At 42.8% G+C, this 14,758-nt stretch overlaps 1 protein-coding gene across 2 annotated transcripts in view; it reads right to left on the reverse strand.

Annotated features, from left to right (window-relative positions):
• LOC139451133 (cytoplasmic dynein 2 heavy chain 1-like) overlaps positions 1 to 14,758 on the reverse strand; it is an 87,559-nt gene that overhangs the window by 34,018 nt on the left and 38,783 nt on the right. For both annotated transcript variants that reach the window (XM_071232930.1, XM_071232929.1), the window contains exons 34-48: positions 14,380 to 14,594; positions 13,757 to 14,021; positions 11,986 to 12,193; positions 10,898 to 11,027; positions 10,619 to 10,774; positions 9,859 to 9,957; positions 8,407 to 8,567; positions 7,605 to 7,851; positions 6,870 to 7,021; positions 5,930 to 6,074; positions 5,095 to 5,365; positions 4,456 to 4,605; positions 3,458 to 3,690; positions 2,519 to 2,741; positions 1,325 to 1,467 (exon numbers count right to left, since the gene is read on the reverse strand). In XM_071232930.1, the coding sequence (XP_071089031.1) occupies positions 1,325 to 1,467; positions 2,519 to 2,741; positions 3,458 to 3,690; positions 4,456 to 4,605; positions 5,095 to 5,365; positions 5,930 to 6,074; positions 6,870 to 7,021; positions 7,605 to 7,851; positions 8,407 to 8,567; positions 9,859 to 9,957; positions 10,619 to 10,774; positions 10,898 to 11,027; positions 11,986 to 12,193; positions 13,757 to 14,021; positions 14,380 to 14,594 (2,798 nt within the window). The remainder of the gene's footprint in view (positions 1 to 1,324; positions 1,468 to 2,518; positions 2,742 to 3,457; positions 3,691 to 4,455; positions 4,606 to 5,094; positions 5,366 to 5,929; positions 6,075 to 6,869; positions 7,022 to 7,604; positions 7,852 to 8,406; positions 8,568 to 9,858; positions 9,958 to 10,618; positions 10,775 to 10,897; positions 11,028 to 11,985; positions 12,194 to 13,756; positions 14,022 to 14,379; positions 14,595 to 14,758) is intronic.

The following is a 14,758-nucleotide window of genomic DNA, read 5'->3' on the forward strand; positions in this document are numbered from 1 at the left end:
TTACACACATATTATACATTCTGATTTTTCATGGCAAATTTATCTATCTAGTTTTGTATTTCGTTTATGCTGTAATTGTAAGGTCATTGTATGCTAAATACACGGATATAAATATGTCTTTATTATCACCACTTAATAATAAGCTGTGGTGAAGTTGTGTATTCTATAATAAGAAACGACCGCCTCTGTGGTCTAGTTGTAGAGTGTCCTCCCGGAGAGCTGAAGGTCTGGGGTTCAATCTCCGGCCGCGTCATACAAAGACGTTAAAAGATGGTACTTGTTGTTACCCTGTCTGGCGCTCGGCATTAAGGGGCTAAAACAAGGACTGGTCGGCTCGGAGTCAGTATACTGTGTCTGAGTCGGGTATTCATGTTAAACAGCGACATTGTAACTCAGTGGGCTAGCACTATAAATCGGCATCAGTCCAGACTAGTACAAGCAATCTCATACACCCACACACACGTGCATGCACATCACTATATAAGTGCAATAATCTTGGACGCGAAGTTAAACCCAATTTCACCTCACCATAATTAGAAACTGTGTTGCTAACACTATACATCTGTACAAATAACTACTCCTGATGAGGTCAATATTTGAAAACAAGACCCTCTGACCTGAACCCTTTGGCAGTCAGACCATCTCAGGGGTCAGGTCCTCAGGGGACTCTTTTTTCCATAATGACCTTGTCAAGAGTAATTATTTGTTATAACTAAATTCACTTTAACATTAATGAAGCCTTTAAACTGTACCTCTGTTTCATTACAGTAACTTAGATGCGAACCGTGAAATGACCCCATCTTGTTTTCTAGCAGATGAGTCAATATTTCATTACGTGAAAGAACAATACTGATCATGTGACAAGTCTATATTCAGTAAAAGTGTCAGTCACGTGATTTGGGGGTCCACATTAAAAGGTGTTGATTCGTAATGTGATACGAATTAACCAATGACATTGCAAGATTCTTAATAGAGATACACCAATGTCCATATGACATCAACAATCATAAACTGCAATGTCCTCAGATTATTACACCCTCAATATCATCAGCATTTTGACCACATTGTTGTATGGAACATGAAGCCATTATTACACATACACTTCCATGGGCGGATACAGAAGGGGTGTGCGGGGGTGCGCACCCCCCCCCCCCCCCCCCCCCTTTTATTTAAAAAAAAATCTTTATTTCTGTATAAATTACCACCAAAGACAATAAATAGATCTTAATTGTGCACCCCCCCTTTTCAAAAAAGCTGTATCCGCCCATGCACTTCCCAAACTACAAACAGGTAACCCCAAGCCCTATTGTTCACTGGTACCGACCTTGACCATGCTCTCCCGACTCCAGCCCTCCATCCACTGGACGGCGCACTGCTTGTAGAAGGCCGGGTTGCTCTCACAGTTCAGTGTGAAGTTCGAGTTGTTGCAGTCCATCACCAGCACAATGTGCAGGTTGCACAGGATCTCTGCAACATGGGAACAGTGAGTGAGTGAGTTGGGTTTAACACCTCTTTTAACATTATTCCAGTTATATCACAGCATGTCAGCTTAATGTGGGAGGATAGCCCGAAGTGATGCAGGTCTTAGACGTTTACCACTTCGGTGAAACCAACGAGCACGAGTATGGTGCTGACAAACCTAGAAACATAATCTGGGAGAACCGGGATTCGAACCCACAATTATAGATTTCTGGCGTGCCCAAGGGACGCAACTCTGCACAGCGAATCGCGGCACCTTAGATGACTGGGCCACCCGTGCCCCCGCAACATGGGAACAGCACGTTAACACTTTCACCTCTACAGGCCTGCTGTTCCAGCTAGGGACTGTTTGGCAGTGTGTTTGTTTGTTTGTTGTTTAAATTAGCACTCGGCAATAATCCAGCCATATGATGGTGGTCTGTAAAAAAACGAGCCTGGGCCAGACAAACCAGTGATTGATATTATGAGCAACGATGGGTACGATGACATGCCATGAATCATGTGACCAAGCCTGGTCCTGATTCACTAGGTTGCCTATTATGACAAGCATAGGTAGCTGGCAACCCATTCTGACCCAGGATCTCCACAGGGTCGGGGGAGATGCCTCATTTTTGTCTAGTATAGACTTTTGTGATTCTGATTCAAAGCATATTCATTATTCCGCACAACCATCCATCTACACTGAAACCATGTAACTCCCTATGGTGCTGTAGCCATTGAAATTGTCGTGAATTTCCTAAATAACAAATCATGAGTACTGAGTAATTACCTTTGAATATTTTAAATGTTACTGGTATTAAAAGAAACTGTCGGGGAAACAGACTTCTGGAGTAACAAGGTGTGGATTAACAGGGTTTCGTTGTACAGTCAACCCCCAACATAAGCAACTCTGTGTGACACTCAACCCTATAGACAATTGACAAAAACAGTTATGCCATTGAATAAGAATCACTGGCAAGCATAGTTTTTATAAAGCAATGACTATGTGAGTAAAAAATGAACTTATAACAAAATGGTAGATAAGAAAAAAGTCACTGACTAGATGCGAAGTAGTTGATGAGGGTTCCACGGAATCCTGTCTCGGACATGTCGTCTCGGAGTGGGGCAAGGATGGGTTCCAGCTCCTCCGGGGTGTAGAGTCCTGGAACCTCCCCGGCAGAAAGCAGACTGTTGATCAGCTCCAGGAACTGAGGCTCCACAAACTGGTGGTCCTCCAGGAGGAGCACCACCTGCTCCCCCTCTATACCGCTCAGCTGCATCACCTGCAACAAGCAACATCATCAGGAATCTGTGCTACAACCAAGCAACATCATCAGGAATCTGTGCTACAACCAAGTACCACCTGCTCCCCCTCTATACCACTCAGCTGCATCACCTGCAACAAGCAACATCATCAGGAATCTGTGCTACAACCAAGCAACATCATCAGGAATCTGCGCTACAACCAAGCAACATCATCAGGATTCTGTGCTACAACCAAGCAACATCATCAGGATTCTGTGCTACAACCAAGCAACATCATCAGGATTCTGTGCTACAACCAAGCAACATCATCAGGATTCTGTGCTACAACCAATTAACATCATCAGGATTCTGTGCTACAACCAAGCAACATCATCAGGAATCAGGAAAGAAGTGATGGTTTCCCACCTCATGCATGTGCAGTTGCATTTCCTGCGGAGTATAGGGGTTTCCTCAAAACTATTAGATATGTTGGCAGTGAAGAGGACTTCTGTTGAAAATTGATAAAATTTTATGGTGTGATCGTCATGACTTTTTCAACTCCAATGTTGATTTTGCAATAGATTCTGACTCTTTGCTCATGCCATGCTATCCATAGTGTGACAGATTTGCAGCGCAACCAAATTGATCACCATGGCCTCAGACTTGTCCCTTTACAGGGCGTGGCCACAGGAGATCACGTGATAGATTTATAGGTTTGTAACTTACTAAAGAAATAACATAATAAAATCCTCACATGTTTCAGGTCATTCTTGAACTGTTTCATGCCGTATCCTCGTGAGATCTTTGGCGAGTACATCTGCATCTGATGCATGTGAGCTACTACTGAGACGGCAGTGCGCCGTCCGACACCGCTGCGGCCTGCCAACAGCAGGGATCCTCCAGGCTTGGTGATGACACGATCAACACGAGCCATGTTGTCCAGGACCTCCCTGAAGATCAGGACATCCAGCTCACGATTCTCATGACCTGAAAAGGTTTGTATATCAATGACCACAAGCAATATTTGGTGTTCTTCAATGACATTGGAGGTTTCAAATCACACTTACCACCTCTGATCTTAACATCATGCCAGAAGCCAGTTTTAGAAAAGTACTTCTTTCTCAATCTTTGTTGGCCAACATTTTTAGTGAGCGAGTTGGTTAAATATCGCTTTTAACAGTATTCCAGTTATATGACAGCATGTCAGCTTAATGGAGGGGGGAAAGACCCAAATGATAAAAGGTAAACATGGCCCATTATGAATTTCTGGCTTCAATAAGCTAAACATTTGTAAGGGAAGACACTTTCCATAGCCCGTGGGAACTACTCCCAATCTCAGTCATCTGTAAGACATTCCAGAATATTCTTTTGTTCAGTTTTCAAATTTTGACTTCAGAAATGTGTCAAAATATTTGTCAAAAATGGAAGTCCACATTTGAAACAAGTGCCATGAAGCTCAAGAAAGCTACTTTCTGATTGGCTAATTTTGACTTCCTGTTAGTCATTTCATTGCTTCTCAAAAGGTTGTTCTGACGTGACCTGAAATAGAATGCCCTCTGATCATCGTGTAGCTGTAGCGAGCACAAAGATCTGTTTGTAATGAGATTGCTGACTGCTGGTAATGAATAACTGAAATTCGTGGTACAGGGTTAAAAGTTCCAGGGCCCAACAGGTTCCTGGCTCTAATATATTAGTTCTTCAGCTTTTAATATTAGTTTATGCCTGAGTTTGAAACACTGTTCTCCAACTCACTGTAGATCCTAAGACCCTTCTGAATGACAGCCTTGAGATCATCATCTGACAGTTTGCCGAGGGGTTTCCCAAAGGGTGGAAGGGGAGCCCCTGCTGCTGCTGATGGAGCCCCTGCATCGGCCCTGGCCCCCCACGTCACATAGTAGATGGCTGGGGGGAAATTATGACAAAGTGACAACACTCACATGATATACAAATCTACATAATAATTTTAACACATTTCATAATGCCACACTCCTAATGCCAAACTCTCATTGCCACAGACTTTGATATGAGAATTTTCCCAATAGACCCATAATGGTTTAAGATATCATCAAAGTTTCTGCCATGACCAACATAACAGAGGGTAAAGGAAAGTTCTTAGCAGAAATCTGGTCATTACATTACCACATTAATTTAACATTAGATAACTTACATAGGATGTTTTAAACCACAGTCAACACTATTACAGCCAAATCCATGGTCAAGACTAATAGTGTAAATTTGAATGCCATGATAATTAATGTCTTGTTTGCCTGGGGTCCATTTCACAAAGCTCGTAAGTCTTTAACATAAACTTACAATTGTCCAAGCACTACGATCGATTGTGGAACAGGGCTCTGATAAACAAATACTTTATTGTGAATTATTAATACTCACAGTCTATGTTGTCAAATATGTTTCCAGACCAGTCAGCTCGTACAATGCTCATTAAGATGTTGTCAAATCGGTTGAGGCCGTCCTGACCCACGATTCTGTCCCTGAAGAGTCTTCGTGCCTCGTAAGCCCAGATCTCCAGCAGGTGGTCACTGGTATTCTCACTGGCACCTCCGATCAGGTCATACCGCAGCAGGCTCATGGCCCAGTTGGTCAAATCTCGGGGCGAGAACAAATAGTGGCTGTAGTCGTCCACTGTGAACCTTGACCTCAGCTGAAACATCAATGAAACATAATAGTGTACGCCGGTCACCATGAAAACAGAAACACAAAGTGTATTTACACATATTTAAAGAGAGGTAGCGATTAGAAAGTGTCCTCTATAACCAATAATGCTGTGCAATAATGATGAAAAGTTTAGTCAAATTATGAAATGAGGCTGCTTATAATCGACATCCCAAGTAGATAATTCATGTACAATGACAATAAATAGGTAACAACTACCTAATTCCTATTTTAATCAATATAATAGACACCTATTTTGACACAGAACAAACACTTGACTGTTTTCACTTCATAAACACATCCTTGATAAAAACATTTTCTATTTGATCAATTCAAGAAATATTTTATTCCCTGTATTAGCTTGTGAGAGTGAGTGAGTTGGATTTTACACTGCGTTTAGCAATATTCAAGCAATATTATGGTGGGCAAACCAGAAATGGGCTCACACATTGTGCCCAAGTAGGGAATCGAACTCAGGCCTTCAGCATGACAAGCGAACACCTTAACCACTAGGTTACCCCACCACCCCATCAATTTTGAGATTGCCACGTACCTGTTCGTACACCTGGACCATGGATCCAGCCAGAGCATGGACCTTGGACATGTTGCCCCAGACTGGATGATGAGACAGCTGGCGGTGCAGGATCGGCTTCAGGTACGCGCTGTAGATGGTCTGCAGCTGCTCTCGGTCAGGATACCTGAATACATAATCAGTGAGTTGGCTCTAACATCCGCTCTGAACAGTATTCCAGTTGTATCAGCTTAACGTGGGTGGAAAGCACAAAGTGTTGCAGGTAGCATGGTGAAACCAATGACCACAGAGTGCTGCCAACCCAGAAACCTAATCAGATTTAATATCAGAACTTATTTCTCACTACAGTTATCTGAGGACATCCCATTACGGGTCACGTCAGAAGGACCTTTCATCCAACCGACGAGAGTGTTGTTTACCACATCAGGAAAATGACAGTCGGAATGTATTTTCTAATCATGCAACCTCAAAAAAGATAATACGGTGTATTCCAAACGACAGTAACGGGCTGTACCTCTTATTCCATCAAAATCATTGTCTGTCTCATGCTTTTGAATTGCCATCTATTAGACATTCCAGAATTTTCTTTTGTTCAGTTTTCAAAATTGAATAGAGACCTTCGTAAAAGTATTTTTCTAAGCGAAGCCTGGAATGGAAGTTGCCAGTTTGAAACCAGTGTCATGTAGCTTGAGAAAGCTGCTTTCTGACTGGCTAATGCTGACTTCTGGTTGGTAATTTAATTGGTCGGTCAAAGTTCGCAAAAGGTCATTCTGACGTGACCCGTAATGGGATGTCCTCAGGTCTTGGTTTAGCGGTAGCAAGATCTGATTTAAAAAGAGCAATCAGGAGATGACACTCTGGTGCAATTCGGAAATGGAGGCTACACTTTTGGTTCATTGCCATTTGATACCTTGCGTTCAGTGAAGAAAATTTGAAAATTCCTAGAGTATTTTGGACGTACCCGACTACACATATCCTGACTATGGAGGTGAAGCGAGTGGTGAGTTTGTGTCGCCCAAGTCCTGTCCCTGCACCCATACTGGCCACAATCTGCACGTTCTCCAGGCCCACCCACTCCAGGTTGGAGTCGTAGAATCCGTTGTAGGTCACCACCTGCAGCACAGATCGGGTTATCAATACAACATTCAACACTCATTCTTATGAGGAAGCGAGGAAGACCCTCAAGCACAACACTAAGTCATCTTTGAAGGCTTCTAAAAATTGGAATGAACAAGTTTGAATTAAAAGTCTGAGAATTAATTCTGAATTATCACTATGAATTCAAAGAAACTGTTTTTGTCCACATATTTGTTTAAAATCTAAGTAATATTGTTGTCCAAGTCAAAATTGTTTCTATATATTCTCAAAGGTAAAGCTTATTACCTGTACTCTGTAAACAGGGGAATAGAATCTGCACAGAGGCCACAATGAATTAGTTATCAGATTTCATCCGCTTTGGCCTCACTTACCGACCTTACATCGTTTTATCAAATACATAAAAATGAAGGAAATCACAACATGTGTGTTCCTTTCTTAATGAAATACAAGTGAATCCTAGCTGTTGACATGAATACATATGCCTTGAACATCTTGTTTAATAAAATATTTTTTAGATATAAAATATAACATCTTCCAACTCATTTTGTTTTGAAATTTATATCATTAATTTACGGTGCCCTAATGACAAAGCCAGCACCTGTTGCAGGAAGGCAATGAGCTGACAGGTGCCCCACTTGTCTGGCTTGGGCAGGTTGATGTCCTTCAGGTACAGCACCAGTCGCTCGCAGTCCTTGGGGCGGTACACTCGGCCGGTGTTGGTGCTCAGTACCATGCATGTCTGACTCAGCTTCTGCAGGACGTGACTGGGGTTGGTCTGCGCGCTGCAGTGGACTGTTGCCACTGATGTTGACCTCAGGTTCTCAAAGCTGTGATGCAGCAACAGGCTGGGACAAGGGAGTGAGTTGTGATTAGTACCATCTTGAGAAGTATTTCAGTTATATTACGATGTGTTAGCCTGATTTTGGAGGAAAGTATGAAGTTACGCAGGTTTTAGACATTTACCATACATTGGTATAATGCTGTTTGAACTCATTAAGCTGGGAATAAGAAGAAAACAATAGTTGTGACATTTCAAATCCTAGATTGAAAAAATATAAATGATCTGATGTGGTCTTATGGGGGCGATGTGAATATTGAAGAATAAGATGACAGAACTTCATTAAATATTTCATTTACCACAGTAATGCACACATTTTGTGTTAATGCCTGATGTAAAGGGACTCTTTCAACACCAAACATTCAGAGCTTGTAACTCAAGATCTCTGCTGAACAGATGTTTGAATACTCTCCTTAAAACTTATGAATTTAGTTAAACTTACTTAAATTTATGAAATATTGTTGACAGATATTAAGCATTAGTAATCAAACAAGCAGTCGGAATGAATTGTGGTCCAGTTGGTCCTTGCATGTAAGTCGACATATAGATTAGAGTTATCTACCCTTTGCCGCATCCCTCTGGTCCGACGAGGATGAAGGGCTGCTTGTTGTCCATGCTGAGCCATGGAGTGAAGTAATCAAGACCGCGTTGCACGTCCCCAGTCCGGATAACAGGAAGCGAGGAGCCGGACATGAAGTGATCAGCTGATGGGATCTCTGGCACCTGCAGCAAACATTTCACACCATCAAACACGGGACTACTTTCTGGAATACATACACACAATATATACTGCCTGCTACATTTGTCACTACATTAAAAATTGAATCTCAACTTAATCTCTATGTATTAAAACAAATTTTGATGCCAACATTTGTTAATGAGTAGTAGACCCCAAAAGCTTTTGACAGTGACCAGTTCCTTAAAACTCACAGAGTGAGTTGGTTTAACACCACTTTGAACAGTACTCCTGGTGTTAAAAATCATTGACTCATTAAAACATAAAGATCATTAAAAAAATGGCGGGAATGATGTTGGTCATCATTTAACAAAGAAAAGACTATAATTGTTCAAATTTGTTAAAAAACATTTGAGAACATTGGTAACATAATCAGAACAAACATTTGGTTCAAAAGAAGAAAAATGCAAACACCATCAAACTCTTGATGATAAGAACAACAGTTACTCAGCAATCATCTTGGCTGAAACTAATGCTGCAACACATAACAAACAGCTAGCAACTAATCCAGCAGTAACAGTCTCTAGCTCCACATCCTCCACACTACCCACCCCTTCGATGAATGCCAGCACCTGAAAACAGCACCTAGAGCGCTAGGACAACAGCTGAGGAGGATTACAGGGTGAACAGAAAACGAACCAAGGTCTAGCCTTACAAAACAGTGAGACTGCAGTTGGCTATATGTCAAATATATCAAGCTGTCCTGTATTACAAGTGTGGGCCAGACGATAAGTATATAATAATGCATCCTTTGTTAGTTTGTTGTTAAACACCGCACTCAGCAATATTCTAGCTATATGACGACAGTCTGTAAATAATTAAGTCTGGACCAAACAATTCAGTGATTGACATCATGAGCATCAATCTACATGATTGAGATATGATGACATGCATCAACCAAGTCAGTAAGCCTGACCACCCAATCCTGTTAGTCGCTTCTTACGACGAGCATAGTTGCCTTTTAAGGCAAGCATGGGTTGCTGAAGACCTATTCTATCCTTGATCTTCACGGGTCAATGATGCATCGCATTAACCAGGTCACACATTGTGATAACTCTGCCCTCAATATAGTCGGCACTGATGATGACAATGAGTTTATGGGGGACCTAAATGACACAGAATCCCCACAGTTAAACATACAAATGATATTTAGAATGTGATTCTGAACATTTAAGTTCACAACTTTGACAGTTCTCATTAGGGATCATGCATAAATTAGTTATGGGCTACTAAATATAGTAAGTTTCCATTACAGTACAAGGTACTCTGAAGACCCACCTCCAGGCTGTACGTCTGCAAGCGGCCAAGGCTCTCATCATAGTACGTGTCAAGGGGGCGCCGACTGTCAGGGGGCATCTCACCACACCACGAGAACACCTACACACAGCATTGGTTTACAACACAGGTCAATCCACTTGAACAATGGACCTCGTAAATGAAACATGTTATTGACAAAGTTTTCTTTTTAGGCTTTAGGAAACAAATTTGAATGGATATATATGTGAACATAAAAAAAAGATTAATAGTCTTGATTCTCAGGCACCGCCCTCATCATCATAAGATCGCCGCACATTTTGTTTTTATTTCCATTTAAAAAAACAACCCCAAATTCTTAAATATTCCAAGTCCAACAGCAGTCAAATACTTTATATCAGTATTTTACTCATCAAGGAATACATTTTCGTAGGGAGTCCTTTCCCAGGTGGATTGTACACAACTGCTTATTTGGTTACATACTAGTTTGAACATCCCCCACCAAAAAAAACAAAAAAAACAACATTGTCCACCTGCCCGCCCGATTTTTTTCAAAAGCCATTGCCTGAGAATTCTTTTAATTTTGTTTAAAGCCCAAATTCACCCTAGAATGGTACATTATAATAGTTATTATCTTGATTTAATTCTACTCACAGAATAACCCCACAAATTCTTTTAAGCATCTGGTCGCAGTTAAAAAATGGAAGTACAAGTGGGTATACATGTATACACACAGAAATGTTAAAAAATGTACTACAGAATACAAATAATGCCAAGTGCCAACCTCTTTGGCAAAGTCCTCCCTTGTTCCCTCGCCCAGGTTGCCACCAAGTCCATGGATGAGCGAGATGGAGAAGTGAGCTTTGTTCTTGACGTCATGGAGATGGGACAGACCATTCAGGACATTACCAACAAGACTCGTGTCCACGATAAAGTCATTCTGAGGGAGGAAAATGGAAAATGACTGTTTGATTTTCCACATGATACAAAAACAACAAGCATTTGTATACTGAATTTTTTTGCCTCCTATGCCATCTTAAGTGACATGGCAGCATTGGCCCACCTTCTTCAGCACCCACTCCAGCGCTCTGTAGAAGTAGTCCTCAATCCAGCCACCCACTAAACTCTGGTCAGCTTCAGGTTGGGAGCCCAGCCAGGACTTGACGATGGCTTTCACATCAACATCCTCATCACTGCAACAGTGAAACAGTCACTCTAAGAAAATAACATTCTGTGTTTTGAGATTTGAGGGTGTTATTGGGCATTTGACCACCCAAAATTTTATTTGGAATTAATGGTGTAAATACAAAAGTACTCTCTCCTTTCAATGTGTACTCAAACATACATGGGGCCAGTCTGGAATATTATCAAACACGAATATACACTGGATACAGTATTCTTGTAGTCGTACCATGTGCAAGGTTTTTCAAATTTGGGATACTTAGGCTAAAAATCAAAGAAAAAGAGAAGTTTCTCATCGTTGTGTGGGTCATTTTAATCTAGAGGAACAATGCTGTTTTTCTAGCACGTCCCCCTCCCTGTTCAGCCATTCCTAATGTATCTTGTCATTTTGAATTCTGGAACTGATGAGAAACATTATAAATTGTCAAATTGTCAAGGTACATCACACCATATGCCCCGAGGGATCGCTTGACAACGAAGTTATCTCACCGACATTCATTAATACTGACCCAGAAAATATGTCTGAAGTTTACCTCAGTAAAATGCTTTGATTCAGCAATATTGACAGCTAGCAGAGGATGCAGCCGAACCGTGTTACTTCCCTTTACCCAATGCATTCGGAAAAACATTGGTTCATTTCAGCTCAACGATACTTATGCGAGAAAAGCAAGTAACTTAGAGTGTTTTACAACTGACTTCTCAGCAGGCTACATGAGTGAGCTAAATGGAAAATAATTGCCAGCTCCTTAACCAATCAGAAGCCAGTTTTTTAATGTAAGGTGAGATAATATTTTTTTGTTTTTGGGGCCTTAAAAAAAGTATTCATACACAGCCTAAAAGGGCCTGAAAGCATAGCTGACTGGTTGAGAAGAATATACCTGGGTGACTGGATAACGTAGAAGCTGACATATCGTTGTGGTTTCCTTTCATTGTTGAAGTAAATCTACCTGTCTCCACATTGAGACTCACCTGAGGAAGATCATGCCCATTCTGGAAATGGTGGCAGGAGAAGCACAGCTCAGATCGTGGGTCTCGAACAGGAAGTTGACGTTGGGACCAAACTGGATTCTCTCCCCTGATGGCATTGTCAGGAGTCTGTTGTCATCAAGAACAGAGTTGAGAGACTCGATCCACTCGGGGTCGATGTCACCATCACAGATAATCCATGACTGGATTTCTGAAAAAAACAAAACAAACATATTTCAATCATAGCAAAACAAAACTACTGCTTTTACCAGGACAAATCTCTCAACAGGGATAATAAAAATTACTGCAGACATTCAAAACAAATTTTGAAATATGACAGAAGGATTTTCTGGCACTGTATGTGAGGACACCATCTGTCCGTGTCTGACTCACCTTGTGGCTCTCGGACCACCTGTCTGGCACTGTATGTGAGGACACCATCTGTCCAAATCTGACTCACCTTGTGGCTCTTGGACCACCTGTCTCCCACTGAATAAAAGGACACCATCTCTCCATACCAATCTGACTCACCTTGTGGCTCTCGGACCACCTGTCTGGCACTGTATGTGAGGACACCACCTGTCCATGTCTGTTTCACCTTGTGGCTCTCGGACCACCTGTCTGGCACTGTATGTGAGAACACGATCTGTCCATGTCTGACTCACCTTGTGGCTCTCGGACCACCTGTCTGGCACTGTATGTGAGGACACCACCTGTCCATGTCTGTTTCACCTTGTGGCTCTCGGACCACCTGTCTGGCACTGTATGTGAGGACACCACCTGTCCATGTCTGACTCACCTTGTGGCTCTCGGACCACCTGTCTGGCACTGTATGTGAGGACACCATCTGTCCATGTCTGTTTCACCTTGTGGCTCTCGGACCACCTGTCTGGCACTGTATGTGAGGACACCATCTGTCCATGTCTGACTCACCTTGTGGCTCTCGGACCACCTGTCTGGCACTGTATGTGAGGACACCATCTGTCCATGTCTGACTCACCTTGTGGCTCTCGGACCACCTGTCTGGCACTGTATGTGAGGACACCATCTGTCCATGTCTGACTCACCTTGTGGCTCTCGGACCACCTGTCTGGCACTGTATGTGAGGACACCATCTGTCCATGTCTGACTCACCTTGTGGCTCTCGGACCACCTGTCTGGCACTGTATGTGAGGACACCACCTGTCCATGTCTGACTCACCTTGTGGCTCTCGGACCACCTGTCTGGCACTGTATGTGAGGACACCATCTGTCCATGTCTGACTCACCTTGTGGCTCTCGGACCACCTGTCTGGCACTGTATGTGAGGACACCATCTGTCCATGTCTGACTCACCTTGTGGCTCTCGGACCACTTGTCTGGCACTGTATGTGAGGACACCACCTGTCCATGTCTGACTCACCTTGTGGCTCTTGGACCACCTGTCTGCCACTGAATAAAAGGACACCACCTGTCCATGTCTGACTCACCTTGTGGCTCTCGGACCACCTGTCTGGCACTGTATGTGAGGACACCACCTGTCCATGTCTGACTCACCTTGTGGCTCTCGGACCACCTGTCTGGCACTGTATGTGAGGACACCACCTGTCCATGTCTGACTCACCTTGTGGCTCTCGGACCACCTGTCTCCCACTGAATAAAAGGACTCCGACCACCTGTCTGGCACTGAATAAAAGGACACCATCTGTCCATGTCTGACTCACCTTGTGGCTCTCGGACCACCTGTCTCCCACTGAATAAAAGGACATCATCTCTCCATGCCAATCTGACTCACCTTGTGGCTCTCGGACCACCTGTCTGGCACTGTATGTGAGGACGCCATCTGTCCACTCCCGAGTGTCCATGTCTATCTGACCCAGCAGCTGTGTCCGGGGCATGGCCTTGGGGTTCATGACATACTGCTTCACCTCCTTGCTCAACTTGTTAAGGGCGAGGCGCAGCAACTTCAGCAGGATGGTCTTGCCCGACCCACTCGGACCCACTACCACCACGCCCATACGCTGACGCAGCTGCTCGTACAGCTCCAGGGCCTTCTTGATCTGTAACCAACATAGTACTGTGAAATTATGATGCTTCATTTCTTATCTCTCACATTTCTCATTTCCGAGGCATATTGCATTACTGAAACATGTATGTCCTAGTGAAAGCATGTCACAACTATATGCAGCCACACATTGTTTTTTCCACGATCCGATAGGTGATTACATTTTTGTTGTTGCTTTACTGATCTGCTGACATGAAAAATAGCAATAAGAATACAAATATAAATGGCTTTTGTTATCTAAAAAATAAATAATAAGTTAACATGAAATACAGGATCAAATTAGTTTGTGTTGAAAAGAGGTGACAGCCCCAAATCTTCTACTGGTGCCTTAGTCATCTGAAGACCAATGTTACCTGGTTCTCATTGATGACAAGGTTGAGCTCCTTGCAGATCTCTCGTATGGCTTCAGCCAGCTGCTCGTACTCGATGTCCTTGAACTCAACATTGGGGAACACGTCCCTGACGAGGGAGTCAAAGCGCGAGCTGTCCGAGAAGGTCAGCTTTGACAGTGTGTTGATCCTCAGAGCTTGTACAACCAGCTTGGTTTCCAGTGTAGAATCAACCTTACCTGAAGCACACATGGATTATCAATCAACAATGTCACGTTTATCTACGCATATTTGATTGAGGGCTTCCAACACTTTAACATTGAGTAAGTCAATGAATGAGAGGTGAGGTGAGGTGAAATGGGGTTTAACGTCACGTCCAAGGTTATTGCACTTATATAGCGAC

Source organism: Haliotis cracherodii, unplaced genomic scaffold (genome assembly GCF_022045235.1).
Source record: "Haliotis cracherodii isolate W230 unplaced genomic scaffold, xgHalCrac1.p SCAF_8, whole genome shotgun sequence".
Lineage (NCBI taxonomy): Eukaryota > Metazoa > Mollusca > Gastropoda > Lepetellida > Haliotidae > Haliotis > Haliotis cracherodii.